At 45.2% G+C, this 22,289-nt stretch overlaps 2 protein-coding genes across 4 annotated transcripts in view; one reads left to right on the forward strand and one right to left on the reverse strand.

Moving 5' to 3' along the window:
• Nucleotides 1-7,822, reverse strand: part of Ocm2 (oncomodulin 2) — a 66,623-nt gene extending 58,801 nt beyond the window's left edge. Inside the window, exons 1-2 of one of the 2 annotated variants that reach the window (XM_052754415.1) lie at nt 6,576-7,822; nt 6,343-6,454 (exon numbers count right to left, since the gene is read on the reverse strand). The gene's annotated coding sequence lies outside the window, so the exon portion shown is untranslated. Of the gene's footprint in view, nt 1-6,342 lie in introns of both variants that reach the window. The other variant, XM_052754413.1, reaches the window with a different exon arrangement.
• A 205-nt stretch (nt 7,823-8,027) lies between these two features.
• Lmtk2 (lemur tyrosine kinase 2) overlaps nt 8,028-22,289 on the forward strand; it is a 95,966-nt gene continuing 81,704 nt past the window's right edge. For both annotated transcript variants that reach the window (XM_052754408.1, XM_052754409.1), the window contains exon 1: nt 8,028-8,405. In XM_052754408.1, coding sequence (XP_052610368.1) covers nt 8,291-8,405 — 115 coding nt within the window. In that variant the 5' untranslated portion in view covers nt 8,028-8,290. The remainder of the gene's footprint in view (nt 8,406-22,289) is intronic.

The raw sequence follows: 22,289 nt of genomic DNA on the forward strand, positions 1-22,289 counted from the left end.
TAGTCTATTAAATAATAAGTCCATTGAGTCTTACAAAAGAAGCACACATTCCGGCCCAGCCTGTTGGCAGATGCAGGAACTACCTTAATAAATACCTTTGGACACAAACAGGTGGGGCAATGGGAGGTACAGGAAGACACCTGGGGCCTCCCTTAGCCCTAACATCACCTTTAGCCCCAGCCACAAGGGGTGGGGGCTGCTGATGAGACAAGCTTCCTGCTGGGCTCTGAGCCCAAAAGTGAACCACACAATTGTCACTTCATTTGAGCGTCGATTCCAGGTTCTACACAGGTAGGTCATGGAAGTGTCATTCCCCCCCCCCTTTTTTTTTTTCCAAGACAGGCTTTCTCTGTGTAGCCCTGGCTGTCCTGGATCTCGCTCTGTAGACCAGGCTGGCCTCGAACTCACAGAGATCTGCCTGCTTCTACCTCTGAGTACTGGGATTAAAGATGTAGGCCACTACCATCAGGCTATTTCATCACTTCTTTTTTTTTTTTTTTTTTTTTGGTTTTTCGAGACAGGGTTTCTCTGTGTAGCTTTGCGCCTTTCCTGGGACTCACTTGGTAGTCCAGGCTGGCCTCGAACTCACAGAGATCCGCCTGGCTCTGCCTCCCAAGTGCTGGGATTAAAGGCGTGCGCCACCACCGCCCGGCTTATTTCATCACTTCTTAAGGCAGGCCTCTGTGTTGTGCGGAAGACAGAATTTGTTTCCTTTCCTGAGACACCCCACCCTCACCCCCGAAGCTCCTAGGCTTCCTTGGGACCACTGTGGGGACTCGTAGATGAAAAAAGATGGCATGATAGGACAAGCTAAAGAGAGTCAGGTGTAGGCAGAGTGTGATGGCGAATGTTTGCAATCCCAGCCTTGGCTACACAGCAAGATCCTGTAAATGTCTCAAAAATGAAAACAACAACAACAAAACAGAGGCCCAAGTGGACCCTCAGCCCCCTCACTGGAGGAATCTAGGCAACCACTTTCCCTTTGAGCCATACCTCTAGCCCCTCACTAGAGGATTCTAGGCAAGGGTTCTACTACTGAACTACATCTCCAGTTCCTCACTGGAGGACTCTACAAAAGTGTTCTGTTGTTGAGCTCTGCTCCCACTCCCTCACTGGGAGATTCTAGACAAGTCTTCTACCACTAAACCATGCCCCTAGTCCAGAACGGGCCTTTTCCCTGTTCCTCACATATGCCTGGATGTATTCATTTTGTTAGGAGGTCACCCAAGTACATTGTCCCAGATTCCCCAAGACTGGACCACATATAATTCTAGATCCTGTCTTTCCAGGTCTTGCTTTGCTTGTAGGTTCAGTCTTCCTGAAATCCCTCCTGGTCCAGGGCTGGGCAAGGGCCAGCGGGTGACACAGCAGACACTGAGTGGCAAGCACCAGCCCAGAGACCTTGCCCCACCTGCCTACATGCCAGCTTACGTGTGCCCTGCCCAGGCTGGCCCAGTTGCCTAGTTGCCTTGGCGGGAACCAACACAGCAGGCGGTGACACTCAGTGTCAGTCTGGTTTTATGGGCTTGGGGCAAAGGCCCTGTGACTGGTGGGTGGGGTTTCCCATGTGGCCTGTGCTCTGCCAATCTTAGGAGTAATCTCCTCGAGGGTAGGGACCTTATCTTGTTCGCCTCAGTGTCTGAAGCCTGCCTAACGCACTACAGCCCCATGAGGGGTTAGTTGAATGCTTGTGGAATGAATTGGAGAAAAGCAAACTTGACTAGGATCGGTGGTGCCCTTTGCAAGAAAAGCCCCAGAAACCAACAATTAAAACAGGGATGGGAACATTGTGACTCTTGTGGCTTCCAAGGGGATCTTAGAAAAGATAGGACTCACAGAGTATATTTGCGCCCTGGACCTAAAAGTGGAAAAAGAACCCCCATGTCCTGTGGGGACAAGTGGAAGGAGCCAGGCCTGACCCTACACTACTCCAAATCATCTCCCAAGTCTCATCTCTTTACCAAACTCAGTGCCTGACTCTGCCTATCCTCCCTGTTCCCTGGTACACCCAACTCCCATCATCTTATACCAGATCTTCTTTTTTCCCATCAACACTTACCTCCTCCGGGTCTGCCTAGCAGAGAACCACACACTTTGACACACCACAGACAAAAAGTATTAAGACCTGCACATAGCCAGGCAGTGGTAGCACATACCTTTAATCCCAGCAGAGGCAGGCTGATCTCTAAGTTTGTGGCCAGCCTGGTCTACAGAGCGAGTTCCAGGACAGCCAGGGCTGCACAGAGAAACCCTGTCTCGAAAAACCAAACCCACACTTGGGAGGCAGAGCCAGGTGGATCTCTGTGAATTCGAGGCCAGCCTGGGCTACAGAGTGAGTTCCAGGAAAGGCGCAAAGCTACACAGAGAAACCCTCCTGTCTTGAAAAACCAAAACAAACAAACAAACAAACAAACAAAAAACTCAAACCCAAACAAAAAAGACCTGCGTACATCTGCACCTCTCCATCCCCTCTCCCTTTGTTTTATCCTCCTCTGGTCTCTTTGGGATTGCTGCTTAAACATCAGAGAAGCCATCCCTGATCACCAGGGACGGTTGCCTGGCACACATGTTCTTTGACACCTAGCCCATGGCAGTAGTTCATTCACAGGGTCTTTCACAATCAACTGTGGGATTTTGGTCCTAGGCCAGAGCATGAACACCAAGAGAACGAGGACTGAGTCAGTCTTGTCCATCATGGTTGTGCTGCTGCCTAGAATCATATGCACATGTAATTTAGGAATGGCTGAATGAGAGGATGTCAGGTGGGGTTGCTGCAGGGTTCCTCTAGAGAGCCTTGTCTAGCATAGGCTGCATCCATGGGAAGGTGAGGCCCAGGGTCTTTGCAGAGAAATTCAAAGTAGCTGAGAGATGATTATAAGGCTCTAGCCCTTAGCCTTTGTAAGACCAAAATTATATCATGGGGCCTGAGGAGATGGTACAGTGTATAAAATGCTTGCTATGTAAGGGGGAGAGCCTGAGTTTGGATCTGCAGCACCCATGTAAAGGGAGATGCCTTAGCATGTATCTGTAAACCCAGCCTTATCACAAAGAGATAAGAGGCAGAGACCGGAGAATCCCCAGGCCAGTCTGCCTGGGGTACCCAGAAGAAAAAGGAACAGGGGATTTGTCTCAAACAAAGTAGAAAGCAAGGACTGCCATCCAAAGTTGTCCTCTGACCTTCACACACAGACTATGGCATGTGTGTATTCACAAATGTCACTTACACACAAGAACACTCGCTGGCGTGTGCGCGCGCGCGCACACACGCGCGCGCGCGCACACACACACACACACACAGATTAAGAAAAAAAAAGATTGTTGGGATTTCTCAATGTAGGAAAGAATTCATCTACTAGACAGGCCAAAGAAATTTAAAATACAGAGAGAGATTCTATCTTTGGAATCCACAAAGATTGTTGAGCCGCTACTCTCTGGGGAAAACACCACTATCTCCATCTCCACCATCCCCTCTGCCCCTGGCCTTACCTGAAGGCAAATTCTTTCCCATTCCCCCTTCTCTTTTGAGATACGGTCTCACTATGGAGCTGAGGCTGACCTGGAACCTGCTATGTAGATTAGGCTGGTTTCAAACTCATAGAGATCTGCCTGCTTCTGCCTCTGGGGTGCTGAGATTAAAAGTATGCACCACCATGGTGAACATTTACCTAATCTCTTCCTAGAGAGGCACAGATGGAACAACTTGGCCTGTGCCTTATTTTTAAAAAAGATCTGCCATATCAACAACAACAACAACAACAACAACAACAACAACAACAAAGCTTTTTGTTTGTTGGTTTTAGTTTTTAAGAAAGAGAAAGCACCCAGGCTGGCCTGGAACTCATAGTCCTGGAATTACAGGCATGTGCCATTATATTTAGTTGTCTACGCTTTTAAAAGAAATTATTCATTTCTATCTAATGAGTGTTTGTCTGCATGTATGTTTGGGTACCCCATGTGTGCCTGGTGCTCTCAGAAGCCAGAAGAGGTCATGAGATCCCTTGCAACTGGAGTTACAGATGGTTGTGAGTAGCCATATGGGTTCTGGGAACCAAACCTGGGTCCTCTTCAAGAGAAGCAAGTGTTCTTAACCTCCGAGCCCTCTTCAGCCCCATGCATGTCTACTTTTGATTATTCATTAAAGATGTTTATTTATTTACTTATTTTCTGTAGGCAGGGACATGCCTGGTGCGTATGAGGTGGTCAGAAGACAACTTAGAGGAGTTGGCTCTTTCTTTCCACCATGTGGGTCATGGGGACTGAACTCAGGTCCTTAGGCTTGGTGGCACTTTTGCCTGCTGAGCCACCTCACCCACCTTTTTTCATTTGTTATTGTAAAATGCAGCAAAGTCTGGGGAACCTGGATCTTACATTTGCTGCTTACTTTGGCCAAAGCACTTAGCTTCTCTGTTTCTGTATCATTTGCAAACTGGAACCAGCAATTAAGTCATTTACAAAATAAGAAAGTCATATAGTATATAATTTTATTTATATTCAATATCTAGAATGGGCAACGCCCCCCACTGAAACACACATAATTTAGGGGTTGCCTACGGATGGGGGATGGGGAAAGGCTAGGAGTAGGTATAGCATTTTTTATTACTTCATTTATTTCTGTGTGAGTGTGCATGCACACCCAATGGCACGGTGCTCTGGGAGGTCAGAGGGCTTCCTTTGGGAAGCGCTTCTCTTCTCCCATTCGGAGCATGGGGATGGAACTCAGATTGTCAGTCTCAGCAGCAAGTGCCTTTACCTGCTGAGCCATCTCCCCAGCTCCAGAATTTCTTTAGTGGGTGATGAAAATATCCTAAAATTAGAAAAAGACTAAAGAGTGATTACGTGTAAAGTGCTTAGAGCAGTCTGACACATCAAAAATGATCTGAAAGTCATCGTTAAATAAAGCTTACCTCCAAATGAAGGCATCCGTGCTGATGAACTTGGGGTGGGGGTGGGAGTGGGAATCTGTTCGTTAATATGATTCTGAAGTGATTTTCCATTCCTGAATCTTACCGTCTGTTGTATACTTTTTATAAATCTTGTAATTGTCTTATGGAGAGCATCATTATATTGCAGTATAGATTACATATATTAAAAGTGTTAATTTATTAGACATAAACTTTGTCATACTGCGTTTCTCCCCGCCTTCCAAGTGGGAAGTGGCTCAGGAAAGGCTCTGAAAGACATATGATGATCTGCCGGAGTCACATGCCTTAGACAGGATGTAGAAGGCTGTAGGAGCCAAGGGACACAGAGACACACCTGGATGGACAGCCAACACAGCATGCAGATAAAGCCAGCTAGCTGCTGGCAGAGAACTAGGGACTGTGAAGAACTTTAACCTACTTGGTCTCCTAATTTGCCTGAAGTTGGATTAAAGTAATTTGACAGCAAGAAGGATTCAAGTTAGAGAAGCAAGGGACAGTCATAAGATCCTCATGGAGTGGAGCTGGAGAGACAGCTTAGCAGCTAAGAGCAATGGCTGCTCTTCCAGAAGACTGGGTTCAATTCCCAGCACCCCCATAAATCACAACTTCCTGTAACTCCAGCTCCAGAGGATCCAACGTCCTCTTCTGGCTTCCGAGGGCACAGCACAAACATATATACACATATATACAAGCAGGCAAAATACCCATACACATAAAATAATTTTCTTTCTTTCTCTTTTTTCTTTTTTGGAAGAATGGTGGTGTTTAACTACTGGCCCACAAAGTTCAACCAATGACTTTCAACAGGACCCTCCTGGATGTCCCATATGATTTAGCTGAGCTCTGCAAACCTTTAGGGTGCCTACGAGACACCAGCTCTCCATAGCTGCAACTCATTCTGTACTAAACAGACTTCCTGTCCTTCAGCCTGCAAGCCTCCACCAGCTCTAGCTGGCAGGACACACAGTGCTAGCAGGGTCTTCTGAACGATTGCTTGGCATGGAGGAAAACTTGGAGAAGGCTGCAGACAAGCGCAGACAGCTACAGAAACACTGAACTATTATCGATTCTGATCTTAGGGAATCTAATCCTAAATTATGCTAAAAGATGGCTTTTTTTCCCCCCGACTCTGAGAAGAACCTTCACCAATCCAACAAGTCTTTGTTTGTCTTGTCAAATCTGTAACTAGAAGTCTTCAAGGCAAGCACTGGGCAAAGGTAGAAACAGTGAGGTGGGAGCCAGGGTAAAGGTTTCCATCAGACAGCCTCTGAGGAATGTGTACCTTAACCCATGCGAGGGGGAAAACAGTTGTGTGTTTGTGTGTGTTTCAACTTTGGGGCTTACTCAAATAAAAACAAAACCTGCTTTGTGATCACATAATGACACGTTGTTGGGGTGCATCTTAATTATGATTAATTACCAGGAGGATTACGAGGCAGGGCTTTCCCTGGGCCAGCTCTGCTCTTCACAGAGTCTCTTGTCAGGTTGTAGCATGAATTCCCAGCTTCCTTCAACGCAGCGGGCTGAGCTTCCTGATGGAACCCAAAGCACAACAGGGCGATTATGCCTCCTCTCTAGACCTTTGCCTCCCTTCCCTTTCCCACAGAAAGACCAGCAGAAAGTGGCAGCCAAGCTCAGGCATCCGTCACATACCAGCTACTTGTTTCCTCAGGTGTTTAGTGTGGCTTGCCTCAATCGTCAACAACAGACGTTGTTCCCCACACATCCTGTGCCCTGTGCTGAGTTGGCACCATGGACAGCTGGGATTTACAGGGAGTTTGGAGAATGGGGGGAGCTCTGTCTTTGCCAGTTGCTCAAGTCCCCTCTGATAAGATGCAAATCAGTTCCTCTCATTCACAAATTGGACCATCAGAGTCAGAAAAGGTGGTCTCCCCACCCCCAACAAAGTGGCCTCGGAGCTGTGTTACTGAAAGTGCTTTCTCCATTCCTTTTGTGTTTGAGCATGAATTCATGTATGTGTGTGCATTTTTGTAAAATTTGTTTCTCTCTTTGTGTATGGAGGGCAGAAGATAATCTTGGGTGTCATTCCTTAGGTCCCCCCTTTTTTTTGAGGTAGGGGCTCTTCTTGGCCTGGAACTTGCTTCTTAGGCTTGTCAGCAAACCCCAAGGATCCATCTTTTTCTGCCTCCCCAGCAAGCATGCTCCACCAAGGTGGGCTTTTCTTTATGTGGGGTTCTGGGGATCAAACTCAGGTCCTCAGGCTAGCAAGGCAAGCAATCTCTCTGTCTTCTTCCTCACCTGGAAGCTGCTCCCTCCTCACACCCAGCACCAACACCTAGCACAGTTCCTTTAGAAGACACCTACTTCAGGCTAAGAGAGGCTGCTGTCTTCAAGGGGTTTACAGTCACAGGAACAATAAAACATGGTATCTGGTCCAGGGCTGGGTTGGGGTGGGGCTGTAGATGTTCAATTGTTTGGGGGATTGGTGAGAAGCCTTCATCGATGAAGTCATAGTCTAGGTGTGTCTTGACGAAGGAAAGGAAGAGCATCTGCCAGGTGAACAAGAGGGGACAGGACGGGCTGGGCTGTCTTGGCAGAGGGGCCAGCTTGAGCCTACGAGCTACGTCACTGGCTGGTGAAGGCACAAACATTCTGTTCTTGTTTAATTGAAATTTTAAAAAGTTCAAAGCTCCTCAAAAGCTGATAGGATGTGAGGGTCAACCTAAGGTGAAGAGGCTAGGAAAGTTCCGATTAGTAAAAATGAAGAAGGCAAAATCGGTCTATGTTTTGGATAATAAAATATGGAGAACCATGTTGATTGAAAACAAGAAATGAAAAAGAATAAAAAGAAAAGTAAGAAAAAGAGAGAAAAAGTCCCAGATTGACTTATAAGTGGATTTTTATGGCCTTCTTTATATCTTCCTATAATTTAAATTTTAAAGTAATTGTCGGTGTTACCTGCTGCCCACGCCGCATTCCTCCGTCTGCAGGGGGCGCAGCGATCTCTACCTTGCCTCCTCCGGCTGAGGGGGCGGAGCCTCCGGAGCCAGTATGGACTGACGATTGGCTAATCCAGGTGTCGGTCACGGCATCCCGCCTCCGCCCTACGTCACATGACGCAGCCCATCATGGCGGCGGGAGCGCGGCTGCCCGGGCCCGCGGCTCCGCAGGGTGGCTGCCGTTGCTGCTGTTGAGGGGCGGCGGCGGCGCAGACGGGCGGGAAGAATGATGATGGTTCTGCGGCCAGAGCGGCGGATGCAGACCGGGAACGAGGTTGACGTTTGGCCGAAGAGACGTGTGTCCCGAAGCAGCCGGCGCCGGTGTCGCTGAGGCAGCGCGGAGGACTGACTGACTGACTGAAGGCGGCGACCCGAGAGCTGGCCCCGGGGGACCGCGCGGTGGACGAGATGCCGGGGCCGCCGGCGTCCTCGGGGACGCCGGTGCTGCTGCTGCTGCTGCTGCTGCTGCTCCTCCTGACCGTCGGCAGTGCCGGGGCTGCGCCACTTCCGCAAACAGGTGCAGGTGAGCGGGGCCAGGGGGCTGCGGGGCCGCTGCGTCTTGCGGGGTGGCGGCGAGGATGGCGGGCCTGCGGGGTCTGGCAGCCTCTGCGATGGATCGGAGGCCTGCCGAGGGCAGGAGGCCGCGGGAAACAAGCGATCCTAGGGAGATTTCTTGCCGCAGGGGCGTGGGATGGGGGGCGGGGGCGCGGCGACGCGGTGGGGGTTGGGGGAGACGGCGGGGCGAGGTGGCAGCGACAGATTCCCCCACATCCCTGGGGGACTCTTTTCCTGCTCTCTAAACTTGTTGCCTAAAGGCCCCTCAAGCTTCTTCCTTTTTTCCAGATGTCACCTGCCTGTTGTGGCTTTTCTCACGTCTTACCATAAGAACCGTTTCTTATCTCTCGTCATTCCGTAAATGAAACCAATGACTCGGGGAAGCTGTGCGGAGTTTCCTTGACTCCCGGAAACTTGTTCTAAAGTTGTAAATTGATTTTTAGATGCTGTGGTTGTTAGTTTATTTATTTATTTAATATTATTTGGAATGAATCTCTGGGGATGAGAAGGGAGCGACGAAACATATTTTTGTTTTAGGAAGCCAGTGATTGGAGTAGTAGCTTTTGAGTAACTATTGACAAATTGGCCTGAGGATAATTGAAATTTCTATTTTAGTGGCATCAGTGAGTGATTCTCTTTTCCAGCCCTCAGACCTTCCATATTTTCTGCATATAGTTTTGACATAGAGTTTATAGAAAAACTTCAGCTAAAGAAAACATCTCAGAAATTTTAAGGAAAAAAAAATCTAGGTTAACTTCCCATCATTACTGCTTATCTTTTCAATGAAGGAGGAGTTATTGAAATTTCAAAGAACTTTAGAGGTTGGAAGAAACTTCGAAGAGAACTTAGTCCAACCTCTTCATCTTTTGCTTTGAGGATATTAGAACCCTGGCGATCAAAAGAGATGCTCGAGGTGACACAGCCAAGTTGTAGCTGGGTCCAAACCCAGGTCTTAGGTTCACCTTGTTCGGTCTTCCCTCCCCACCCGCCAGTTCACAGCAAGTCTTGTCACGGTCTGTGGAATGCATCTGAGGTCAAGGGTTATTTTGGAATGCTATCGAGTGCAGAACTGCCTCCAGTCAATACAAGTGTTTCAAACAAATCTACAGTGAAAGAGATGTGTCTTCCAGAACTACACCAGGTTATATGCCATTGAGTGCCCTTCAGTTGAGCATTAAGTGATGTCATTATACTGTATAATGTAGCATTGTTTCTGCTGTCGCCTTAGAATCAAATCCTTTTTGGTGACTTCTGTGTTCTGATCCAATGGATAAGATTACTGAATGTCAAGCCGGGCGGTGGTGGCGCACGCCTTTAATCCCAGCACTCGGGAGGCAGAGCCAGGCGGATCTTTGTGAGTTCGAGGCCAGCCTGGTCTCCAAAGCGAGTTCCAGGAAAGGCGCAAAGCTGCACAGAGAAACCCTGTCTCGAAAAACCAAAAAAAAAAAAAAAAGATTACTGAATGTCAAAAGAAGTAGATAGGCAGCCAGGATGAGTGTTGCAGAAAATACCAGGGAAGCTGGGAAAGATTATATGTAAAGATATTGACATTTAAATAGAAAATTAACACTAGAGTAGCATACTGGATAGAGTGTGTGTCAAGGGGATTCCAGAAACTTCCAGAAGATTTAATGCCTATCAATTTTTTTATGCATTTTGACAAATAGATTTTATACACACACACACACACACACACACACACACACACACACACACACACACACGAAGTATGTGTTTGCCTTCTATTATTCTTCCTTTATTCTATTCTCATATCAGTTTTGTTGAGGTCTTTTAAAACAAAGCAACCAGAAAAAAAATACGAACTTATGAATAGAAATAATCAGATTTTGACCTAATGAAGTCCAGGTGATTTGTATCAACCTTTGCAGATTTTTCTTTCATATTTTGATCCTTGGAGGGTAGCTGTGTAGCCTAAATCTACATTAGATTTAGTATTAGGATTAGAGGTATTGTTCCTCCACCAAATAGCTTCTTGATATTGCAACTGGGGTAGTTTCTCTCTCTCTCTCTCTCTCTCTCTCTCTCTCTCTCTCTCTCTCTCTCTCTCTCTCTCTCTCTCTCTCTCTCCTGCACTAGGGATTGAACCCAGGATCTCACACTTGTCAAACACTCCACCATGAGATAAATTCTTTGATCAAGTAAAGTAACTTTTGCATTATCCCTTTTAGTGAGCTCACTAGTTAGAAGAGAAGGCTCTATCTTGGACATACATGGTAGATAAAAGAGCAGCTGTGCATTGAAAACATAACTGGGGTGTCTGATGATCTAGGGACCTGTACAAGACAGGGGTGGCTTTCCCCAGTAAGGGCAGCCCATTGCAGAGGACCCTTCGCCTCCTTCCTCTTGTTCTGTGGAGCCTTGGAGAAAGCACAAATCTCAGAAATAGGTTGGGTGTGTATGTGCTGGGAGAATGTACTTGAAGCCAGGTATAGTGGTGCATAGGTGTAATCCGAGCACTCGGGAGGCAGAGGCAGGAGGATCAATGCAAGGATCAGGGCCAACCACATAGTTAGGCTACATAGTGAGTTCAAGGCCAGCTAAGGCTACATATTGAGACTGTCTCAAAAGGACAAAACAGCAATAATAACAAACACATGAGGTTTTAACCTTTGCTTGTCTGTTTACATGGGAAACAAGGGAGTTGTGACTTAAAGTCCAGCTTTTCTTTTTAAAATTTTTATTTATGTGTGTGGATATTTGCCTGCATGTATGTCTGTGCACCATGTGGGTGCCCAGTGCCTGAGAAGGGCAAAAGAGGTGTCACATTCTCTGGAACTGGAGTTATAGGTGATTGTGAACAGTCTAGGTGCTAGGAATCAAACCAGGTCCTCTGAAAGAACATCCTGTGATCACAACTGCTGAGCCATCTCTCCATCTCATCTCCAGCCCTTTATTTCTTGAATTAAATTTTTAGCTTAGTATAAAAAGTAATGGATTTCATTAGGACATCTTTCATATACAAACTTTAAAATTGAAATTAACTTATGAAAGATGTCTTTGTTATTCAGAGTCATTCTCAGGATTGGAAGTTGAAAGGTGTTTACTCATTGACTCATCGTAAAACTATGTAAATATGTGGGTTGCCTTGTCCATGGAAGTTTTCCCTTTTATTTTTTGAGGTAGAGTCTTGCTGGGTAGCAAAGGCTGCCCACCAAATCTGGATCCTCTTACTTCAGCCTCTGGAGTGCAGAGATGACAGGATTGCACCACTGTGCCTGGTGCTTGGTGGCTCAGAAGGCATTTTTTTAAATAACTTTTTTTTTTTTGAGACAGGGTTTCTCAGTGTAGCTTTGGATCCTGTCCTGGATCTCGCTCTGTAGACCAGGCTGGCCTCAAATTCGCAGAGATCCGCCTGCCTCTGCCTCCCGAGTGCTGGGATTAAAGGCGTGTGACACCACCACCCAGCTCAGAAGGCATTTTGTTGTTGTTGAATTTTATTGTGGGCCACTTTGTGTCTGAAGGATGCCCTTTTATCTATCTCATGTCTATGAGTCCAGTTTCCCGAAGATCCCTATTTCTGCTGTATGAGCCCTTGTTATGTAAACTGAGAACTTTCTGGGCCTCACTGGGAAGCTTAGGGAAAGGGAGAAAATATAGTTTTCACAACTCTGCTAAGTGACCAACCTAAGATTATAGCTCAGTTCTTTTCTGTATGGTTATCAGATCATTTTTAGCACACATGTGTGTACTTGTAAGAGCCTGTGGAGTTATAACATCAATCTGGATGGCTAGAAAGGAAAGATCCTATAGTGGTGTATATGAACGTATTCCTCCAAGCTACATTGCCTTGTTAATATTAGGATAGTGGTTAGACAGGGAAGCCCACTTCTATTGTTCTGCGGCATATTAGGTCACAGAGTACAGAGGAAGCTTTAACAGTTCCAGATAAAGGCCCTCACGGAAGCCAGGGGGACTCAGCCGCTGATGAATGTGGTTTCTGAATCTGGCTCTCTTAGTTTAAATGAAGCAGACAGACTTGTATCTTGAACCAGATTCCTACCATCAAGGAATTGCTTTCCAAAGTTTGAATTTTTGTGATTAATTTTCACAACTTCTGAGAAATAAGTATTTCTCAATAGGCTTCTCAAGGAGATTCTTGGGGCTTGCAAATGGATTTAGGTTAGGATTGCTTTCACTTGGTGACATTTTTGTGCCACTAAATTTGCTTTTTGCACTATAAACGGAAGTCTGTCCAGTTTTGTAGCTGCTCAGCAATGAGGTTACCAAATCCTTACAGCTTGCCGTTATCAGTGTGCTGACTGTTCATGCACTTCTCTTGAAATTCGGAGAGTCCTTGGGCCCTCTCTGTCCCCTGTGGGCTGTGTCAATTTGATAACGACTGTACATATTATAATAATAATAATAATAAAAGGACATTGTCATGTTAAAAGGGAATATCCAGGTTCTGAAACAGTTAAAATAAATGAGTCCTCAAAAAAGTCTTTGTGGCTAAGTGGCGGGTGGGGGTGGGGGTGGGGCACACCTTTAATCCCAGCACTGGGAGGCAAAGGCAGATGGATCTCTGAGTTTGAGGCCAGTCTGGTCTACAGAGTTCCAGGACAGCCAGGGCTACAGAGAGAAACTCTTTCTTGAGAAACCAAACAAAATAAAAAGTCTTTGTGGATGTGGATGGCTATAGAAAAAAAGAGTTGAACTTTTCAGTCTAGTTGAGAGTAAAATTCATGAAACCATTATAGAGCGAACATGATGTGATGTCCTAGACAGAAGCTGGGCTTTGAGTTAGACCTGGGTATGAGGCCTTCCTCTTCTGTTTCACTAGCTTTAAAATCGTGGGTCAGGCCAGAAGGCTGAGGCAGGAAGATCCCAAGTTCAAGGCTAGCCTGAGCAACTTAAGAACCAGTCTCAAAATTGGAAATGTAAAATAAGGGCTGGGAGCCTGATGTGATGTACACACATTTAATCTCAGTACTCAGAGGCAGGCCTGATTTCTGTGAGTTCAAGGCCACCCTTGTCTACATAGTGAGTTCCAGACCAGCCAGGGCTACATAATGAAGCCCTGTCTCTAAAAAGGAAGGGGCTGGGTAGGGGTGGGGATATAGCTTAGTGGCATTTGCCCGAGCATGCAGGAGACCCTAGATTCAATCTATACTACTGTAAAGACAAAAAGAAATAAAATTCTTTGGCTAGTTATTTGCCCTCTCTTGGCTCCCAGAACTCAGCACTTTAAACAAAACAAACAACAAAAAAACAGGGTCTGGAGAGATGGCTTTAGCTGTTTAAAGCACTTGTTAGCTCTTGCAGAGGACCTGGATTCTAGTCTCAGCACCCACGTGGTGGCTCACAATCATCTGTAACTCTAGTTCTATGGGATCCAGTCCCGTCTTCTGGTTTCTGTGGGCACATAGTGCACATACATATAAAATAAAATAAATCTTAAAAAAAAAAAAACTAAAAATCTATGTAAATGGTCGTTGGAAGGGTGGATGGGTAGCATCATAATGGTACCCCCATGTCTGTTTTATGTTGTTCTTGGTAATGTAGAGTCAGTTCTTCATTGTCTCAGATTTCTTTGTAAGTTGGGTAGGTTAGCTAATCACAAATGATATAGTTTCAAAGAAACAAAACTTTGTTTTGTTTTTTGAGAAAGGATCTCATGTAGCCCATGCTCCCCTCAGACTTGCTGTGTAGTGGAGGATGACCTTGAGCTTCTGATCCTCCTGACTACTAGCTCCTGGGATTTATATGCTGCCACGATCAGTTTTATGTGGTACTGGGGACTGAACCCAAGGCTTCATGAATGTTAAGCAAGTACTCTACCAACTGACCAAATTTCCAGCCCCCCAAAAAGGAGTTCTTAAGTGGTGGTTGCTTAGCATGGAATATCTATTTTTACTGGATTTGAAAAATCTGTTGCTCAAAATACCTTGCTATCTGGTGGATGGAGACCCTGTAGGGGAAAAAAGATCAATCTGATAGATTTATGCAGGCTATATGAGCTGGCATAGTTACTTCTTCAGGTTCATTCTGTTGGGGAACTATGCTAGAAATTTTTAGGATGATCTAAATTAGTCTGCTTTTATGTAATAAACCTGTTTTTAAGCTCCATGATGACTAAAGCTCTTGCAAGTGAACAATTACTGGTTTTAATTTACTTAAAGGAACCATGAACAATCTAAATTTCCTTAATCCCATACACAGTTGCATATTTTCTTGAAGTATTCCCAAAGGCTGCATGGTTAAGCCAGACTGAGGAATAACCAGCCCAGGGATAATGCTTCCCATTTTAAATATCTCTCTCTCTCTCTCTCTCTCTCTCTCTCTCTCTCTCTCTCTCTCTCTCTCTCTCTGCATTTTTGCAGATTACTGGCTATGCTTTACTCTTTAAAATTTTTCTTTGTGGGCCAGCAAGATGGCACAGTAGGTAAAGGTGCCTGCCCTCAAGCCTGCTGACCCAAGATCAATTCCCCAGGACCGATATGATGGAAGGAGGAAACAAACTCCCACAAGTTGCCCTTCACTTGCTAGCATCCCCTTCTCCCTGCAAAATTAAAAAATAAATAAATGTGATAAAAATCATTTACTTAGTTGTGAAGAAAGGCGTGGTCTGTGAAGAAAAAGTTGGACTGGTGGTTCTGGTCTGGAATATACTGCCTGTTTAGGGTGTAGATTCTTCAAGTGAAGAATCTTCAAGTAAAGATAAGAGCAAACTAGAGGAAGAACCTGCTGTTCTTCAAGAGGACTTGAGATCAGTGGCCAGCACTCACATCAAGTGAGTCACAACTATCTGTTAACTCCAGCTCCAGGGCAATTGGTACCTCTGGCCTCTGCTGGCGTCTGCACTCACCTGCACATATCCACACGCAGTCACACACTCCTATATGTAATTAAAATAATAAAAATAAATCTTAAGAAAATAAAGAGAAGAAAACTAGGGAACCAGACTAGTAGTGCACACCTATAATTTTATCACCCTGAAGGTTGAGGCAGAGGGTCGTGAATTGGAGTCCAGCCTGGGCTACATAGAGAGGTCCAGCCAGCCTAAGCTACATAGTAAGACCCCCATCTCAAAACTAAGGGCTAGAACTTTAGCTCCTTGATAGAGTCTAAGGCCCTGAGTTCAATCCCCAGAACTACAAAGGAAAGAGAGAAACAAAAACAAAAAGCCAGGGAAATATGGTAAAATCAGTGTGTTGGCAGAACAAAAATATTGCAATGATGTATTTTAAAATTGTGGCAAGTGACTCACTTGGAACCATGCCTTGGCATTACAATTATTTGCCACAAAAAAAAAAAAACCAGGCATATCAGAAAAATAACGTCAGTATTTTAAAAATGTTTTTTGTTGGCAAAGGTTAGCACAGTGCAGCAGTCTCAAATCTCATTTGATTTTATTGTGACTCAAGTGGGAAATGAGCAGTGGAAAGGGGCCAGACACCTAACAGGATGGTGGGCATCTCTCATTCCCACCCCACCTGAATGTGGCCGTTCATTCTCTGGTCACTCCGGTACCCTCCTGGGCCTTCCTTAGCTGGAGTGGGGGAATGCATGACATTTCAATTTTGACAGTTTGGCAGATTTTGCATTTTGCTATGTAATGTGTATTTGTTTTAATATTTTAAAAAGCTTAAGTTACCGTCAGTTCAAATGAACATGCCAGGACTGTGCAGTGGGGCTACAATAGCCCCTGGTTCCTTGTATCTGGCCTCAATTTAGTAGATGCCCATCTGGTGTGATATGAGCTCTTCCTGTCTGCATACTACACCTTCTGTAGCTGGTAGTTGTCCACCCCCCCCCCACCCCCGTGTGTGTGTGTGTGTGTGTGTGTGTGTGTGTGTGTGTGTGTGTGTGTGTGTGTATGTGTGTGTGTGTGTGTGTGTGTGTAAGCAGGGGTCAACCCCTAGTGGTGTTCCTTAGGAGCTGTCCACCTTGTTTTTGAGACAGGATCTTTCACTGACCTGGAGCTTGCCAAGTAGGCTAGGCTGGCTGGCCAGTGAGCCCCAGGGGCCTCCTTGGTGTGTATTGCAAGTGCCTGGCTGTTTCGCATGAGTGCTGAAGATCAGGCTCAGGTCTTCATACTTGTGCAATAAGCACTTTACCAACTGGGCCATCTCCCCAGCACTTTCTTAAGAGCTCGGTTGACTTGCTTATGGTTTATGAAATACTCTGTGCAAATTCTCATCTTCCTTTTTTAAAGCTCTTTGTAAACCCCACTTCCTCCTGAATCTGGTCCAGGTCTTAGAAATTCCCACCCCAGTAAACCATGGGTTGCTGGTTGAAAACATTGCAACTTAGGTTTTGATTTAATTTTCTTAGCACTCATCAAAGTTTTATTGAAAGCAGAAACATAGCACGAGCATGCAAACACACACACACGTATGCACCCCTCAGCACACAGAGACAGACATTTCTACCAGTAAGGAGGGGAGTCCAAGGATGCTGTCCCAGGTTTTAATTTTTTTCCTTTTAAATTTTCAACTTAAGTGACACTTGAAGGTATATATCACATTTGTACATCAAAACATTTTAAAGTAAATAAATTGTACGCTGAAGTACTGTAAATTTATATGAGATGGAAGGCAGTAAGGAAAATTTACTAATAGGTTGTGTGATCCATAAGAGCATAGATTTCTTTTATCTGTCTACCACTTAGACTTAGCATAGACCTTCCTATTGTCAAGTCCTTTCAATTGGCTTACAAGGGCTGTGTCTGATGTTGTAGGTATTTCTGGTGCTTTGTATGGCACGCTAGTCTAATGTGTAGGTGAGGATGATGAAGATAGTCCTAAATTCACCAAACTGCGATGCAGTGTTCACACATAATAGGAGGTGGTGAAAGCATCTTTCTCTTTTGCACACTTGATTTTTTTCTTGTAGCCATAGATTTTCCAACTGGAGTGAGGCCATTTTTTGTTTGTTTATTTTTTTATTTTTTTTTTTTTGGTTTTTCGAGACAGGGTTTCTCTGTGTAGCTTTGCGCCTTTCCTGGAACTCGCTTTGGAGACCAGGCTGGCCTCGAACTCACAGAGATCCGCCTGGCTCTGCCTCCCGATTGTTTGTTTATTTTTGTTTTTGTTTTTCGAGAAAGGGTTTCTCTGTGTAACTTTCGTGCCTGTCCTGGATCTCGCTCTGTAGACCAGGCTGGCCTCCAACTCACAGAGATCCGCCTGGCTCTGCCTCCCAAGTGCTGGGACTAAAGGTGTGCGCCACCACCGCCCAGCTGAGTGAGGCCATTTATAGTGTGGTGTTTTGCTTTTGCTTTGTGTGTATGTGCACATGTGTTTATGTGTATGAGGATACATTTGTTTGTGAATATGCATGCATGTATATGTGTCTGCATGTGCAGGCCAGAGGACAACCTCAGATATTTCTCAGGCCCCGTCCACCTTTTTCACTTGAGACAGGGTCTCTCATTGGCCTGGAACTAGCATGTAGTCTTAAGCTGGCTGGACAGTAAGCCTCATCTATCTGCCCATTTCCACAGCTTCAGTGCTAGGATTACAACTGCATGCTACCTCACCTAGTTTTATTACTTTTTAAACATGGATTATGGGAAGGGCTTTGTGTTGGTTGGTTTGTTGGTTGGTTTTCAAGTGCTGGGAATAAACCTCGGGGATCTTGTTTGTGCTACTGAGGTACACTTCTACTCTCTACTTTTTCTTATTGTTAGCACCTTACATTAGTTAGTACATTTTTTTTTTTTTTTTTTTTTTTCCGAGACAGGGTTTCTCTGTGTAGCTTTGCGCCTTTCCTGGATCTCGCTCTGTAGACCAGGCTGGCCTCGAACTCACAAAGATCCGCATGCCTCTGCCTCCTGAGTGCTGGGATTAAAGGCGTGCGCCACCACCGCCCGGCCTAGTTAGTACATTTATACCAACCAGGAGCCAGTGTTAATGTGTTAGTATAACAAAGATGTGTACTTAACTCAAGCTTTTTAGTATTCCCTCAGATCCTTTTTCAAGTCTTCCAAGACAACACACCTCTGTCTCCCCTCCTTTTCCTGGAGATTGAACATAGGACCTTCGTTGCACACACTACTGAGCTTGTGTTTCTAGTGGCCTCTGACGTTACATTTAGATGTCAAGTCTCCTTAAACCTCTCGAGTCTATTTCTTGTTTTTGGTGCCCTCGACAGTTTTGACATGTATCGGACAGGTATTTTGTAAACTGCTCTGCAACTGGCTTGTCTGATTTTTTTTTTTTCTGTGTTTTTATGAGAAAGGATCTCAAATTCACTCTGTAGTGCAGGATGACCTTGAATTTGCCATGTGCTAGGATTACGGACTAGGAGGAAGATCACAGAGATTAAAGTGGCAATCTTACCAGGTCAGAGAAGCCACATACTTCCAGTGTTACCCTCACTGACCACCTGTGGTGGTCCTTCCCCACTGTGCTTACTTTTCCTCCAAGGGTGTAGTCCACGTTTACTGTGTGTAGAGTTAATTTATCTTCCACCTCCTTGTGAGGGAACGTATCTCTAGAAGTTGTGTTGTTGTTTTTTTTTAAAGATTTTATTTTTATTTGTAGGTGTGTGTGTGTGTGTGTGTGTGTGTGTGTGTGTTTGTGCATGCGCACACACATGAGGATGAAGACCAGAAGAGGACATCAGATTTTCAGGAGTTACTGGTACCTATGAGCTGCTCAATGTAGGTGCTGAGATCTTGAACTTCTGACCCTTCTGTTTGCATCTTTTCAGTCCTAGGATTGCAGATGTGCTAGGATGGAACCCAGGGCTTCCTGTGCAATAGGCAGGCACTCTACTAACAGCTACATTCCAAGCCTTTAATCTGTTTCATTTCTATTGTGGAAAATGTCAAACATATGTGAAAATAGAGTAAATAGTATCTGGACCCAGAGCAACACATTGAAATTCATGATCTGTCTTTTTTCCACCTGTGTCCTTCTCACTGCTAGAATCTTTTCTTTTTGTGGAAACCCCAGCTCCAGATTGGCTCAGTTGGAGCTGATGGGGAGCTGAGGGTATTTTCATAAAACAGGGTCCTGCTTGCACCAGAGTTACCTACGTATTTGTAGAATTGCAGATGTTGGGGACCCAGACTAACCAGCAACGTGAACTCTTAATTCTGTAGGTTTTCTTAAAATGCTGAACTTAAAGCACTTTCTGCTGCCCCTCCCCACCCCCATCCTGGCACAAATATTCTATAGATACAAAAACACAGGAGTTATTTAATGGGGACTTGGGGCTTGTTTGAACTGATGAGAGTGAAGGAAGCAAGAGAAAAACTTAAATTAAAAAATGTTTAAGTTAGTTTATTTGTGTGTGTGTGTGTGTGTGTGTGTGTGTGTGTGTGAGAGAGAGAGAGAGAGAGAGAGAGAGAGAGAGAGCGAGAGAGAGAGAGCGCGAGCACAAGAGAGAGCTGGTGCTATAAAGTATGTGTCTGAAGACAACTTTTTCCTCCACCGTGTGGATTGGAATGGGGGATGGAATTCAAGTCCTCAGCCTTGGTGGTAGGTACCTTTATGGGTTTTTCTTCCTTCCTTCCTTCCTTCCTTCCTTCCTTCCTTTTTTTCCCCCCAGGGGCGGGAGGGGCAAGGTTTCTTTGTGTAGCCTGACCATCCTGGAACTCACTCTGTAGACCAGGTGGCCTTGAAATCAGAGGTCCTCTGAGGTCCTCCAGTGTCCTGAGTGCTGGGATCAAAGGCGTGCACCACCACCGCCTGGCCTTTATGATTTTTCTTTTTCTCCCCCCCCCCCCCCAGCTGAGGATTGAACCCAGGGCCTTGCTTAGCTAAATCCTCAACCCCTTTTACGATTTTTCTAAGCCAACTTATTTTGGGACAGCCTAAGATTTGTGACTGGTTTCATGTTTTGTGTGCATGAGGGTCTTACTGGCTTGAACTCCCTGTATAGTTAGACCAGGCTGGGTTTGAACTTAGATCCACCTGTCGATGTTTCCTGGAGTGCTGGGTTAAAGCAGTGCATGACTACTCCCAACTCAAATTTTTTTTTTTTTTTTTTTTTTTTTTTTTTGTCTTTTTTGAGGCAGGGCTTCTTTGTGTAACTCTGGACGTCCTGGAACTCAATATGTAGACCAGACTAGCTTCAAGCTCAGAGATCTGCTTGCCTCTGCCTTCTGATTGCTGAGATTAAAGGGGTGTGCCATCATGCCTGGCTCAAAATATTTTTTTATTAATATTTATTTTTGTTGTTGTCTTTTAATTACCTGTATGTGTATATCTATGTGGGTGTATGCACATATGAGTGCAGGTACCCAAGGAGGGAAAAAACTTTGAATCCCTTGGAGTTGGAATTACAGGTGATTGTGAACCAGTTTATGTGGGAACTAGGAACCTAACTCAGGTCCCTCTGCAAGACCAGTATGAGCTCTTAACCATTGAACCATCTCTCCAGCCTTGTGTAAAATAGTCCCATGAGTTGAAAGAACAAAACTGTGGAATCAGTTGGGTGTCATTAAAAGAACATCATAGGCTCAATGAATTTTTTTAAAGCAAAATACATACCTTGAATAGTATTTACTGACAAACATTTATAGTAAGTTTTGATAGAGCAGGATCTTTTTTTTTTTTTTTTTTTTTTTCCTGAGACAGGGTTTCTCTGTTCTGCTTTGCGCCTTTCCTGGAACTCGCTTTGTAGTCCAGGCTGGCGAACTCACAGAGATCCACCTGCCTCTGCCTCCCGAGTGCTGGGATTAAAGGCGTGTGCCACCACCGCCCGGCAGGATCTTTTTTTTTGAGACATGATTTGACTGTATTCCAGTCTAGCCTGAAGCTCACTGTGTAGAGCAGGCTAGCCTCAAACTCTCACCAGTCATACTGCTCCTGCCTTCTAGGCTGGAATTATAGTCATGTGTCACCATAGTGGACAGCCTTCAGCCTTTTTGGCTTTTTTTGTTTGTTTTGTTTTGTTTTTTGAGACAGAGTTTCTCTGTGTAGCTTTGGATCCTGTCCTGGAACTCACTCTTGTAGCCCAGGCTGGTCTCGAACTCACAGATATCCACCTGCCTCTGCCTCCCGAGTACCGGTGTTAAAGGTGTGTGCCACCACTGCCCAGCCAAGTGACAGCCTTCAGCTTGTTATTGTAAAACTGAGGTGCTGTGAACTGCTGGTCACCTCTCCGATAGGCTACAAAAGCCTGGCATTGCCGTGTAATCCTGTAGCCCCAGCCCTGTGTTCTCAGAAGGCTGAAGCAGGAGTTTGCTTAAGCCCAGTGGTTCCAGGCCAGCCTAAGCCACAGACTGAGACCCAGTCTCAAAAAAAAAAAAAAAAAAAAAAAGTTGCTAAATTTAAAGTATTGTACAAATTGCAGATTTTTTCTTCAGGAAGCTCAATAAATTCAACCTGTGCTGCTTTAGAAAGGAAATTCTCTTCCTCTCTGTATTCTGCCCAGAATTCCCCTCTGTAGCTTGGCTCTCTATAGGCAGCAACTGTTCCCTCCAGAGATGCAGCCTGTCGGTTACCAGCAGAGCCTCACTTGACTTTTATCTCAGACTGTTATTAAAGCCAACACCCGGATGCTGATTGCTAGTAAGACACTGAAAAAAACAACAAAGCTACCAAAATAGCCCCCTGGAAATGCTACCCAAGGACCATTGCAGCAGAACTATCCAGAAATCTGTAATTCAACTTAGTTTTCTTTGCAGAAAATGAAACTTAAGGAGATGGGAGATGACTCAGAGTGCTTGCTGCAAGGGGACCAGAGATTGATCCTCAGACATCCTGTGAAAAAGTCCGCATCGGCTATAGGCATGAATAATCCCAGTGTTAGAGAGGTGGATTGGAAGGGTCCTGGAGTTTGCTGACCAGCATACCTAACTGAATGGTTCAGGTTTAGTGAGAGACTCTGTCTCTAAAAATAAGGTGAAAAATGGATTGAGAAAGACACTCCACACCAA

The sequence above is a fragment of the Peromyscus californicus genome, unplaced genomic scaffold, assembly GCF_007827085.1.
Source record: "Peromyscus californicus insignis strain IS unplaced genomic scaffold, ASM782708v3 Scaffold_2__1_contigs__length_46816999, whole genome shotgun sequence".
Lineage (NCBI taxonomy): Eukaryota > Metazoa > Chordata > Mammalia > Rodentia > Cricetidae > Peromyscus > Peromyscus californicus.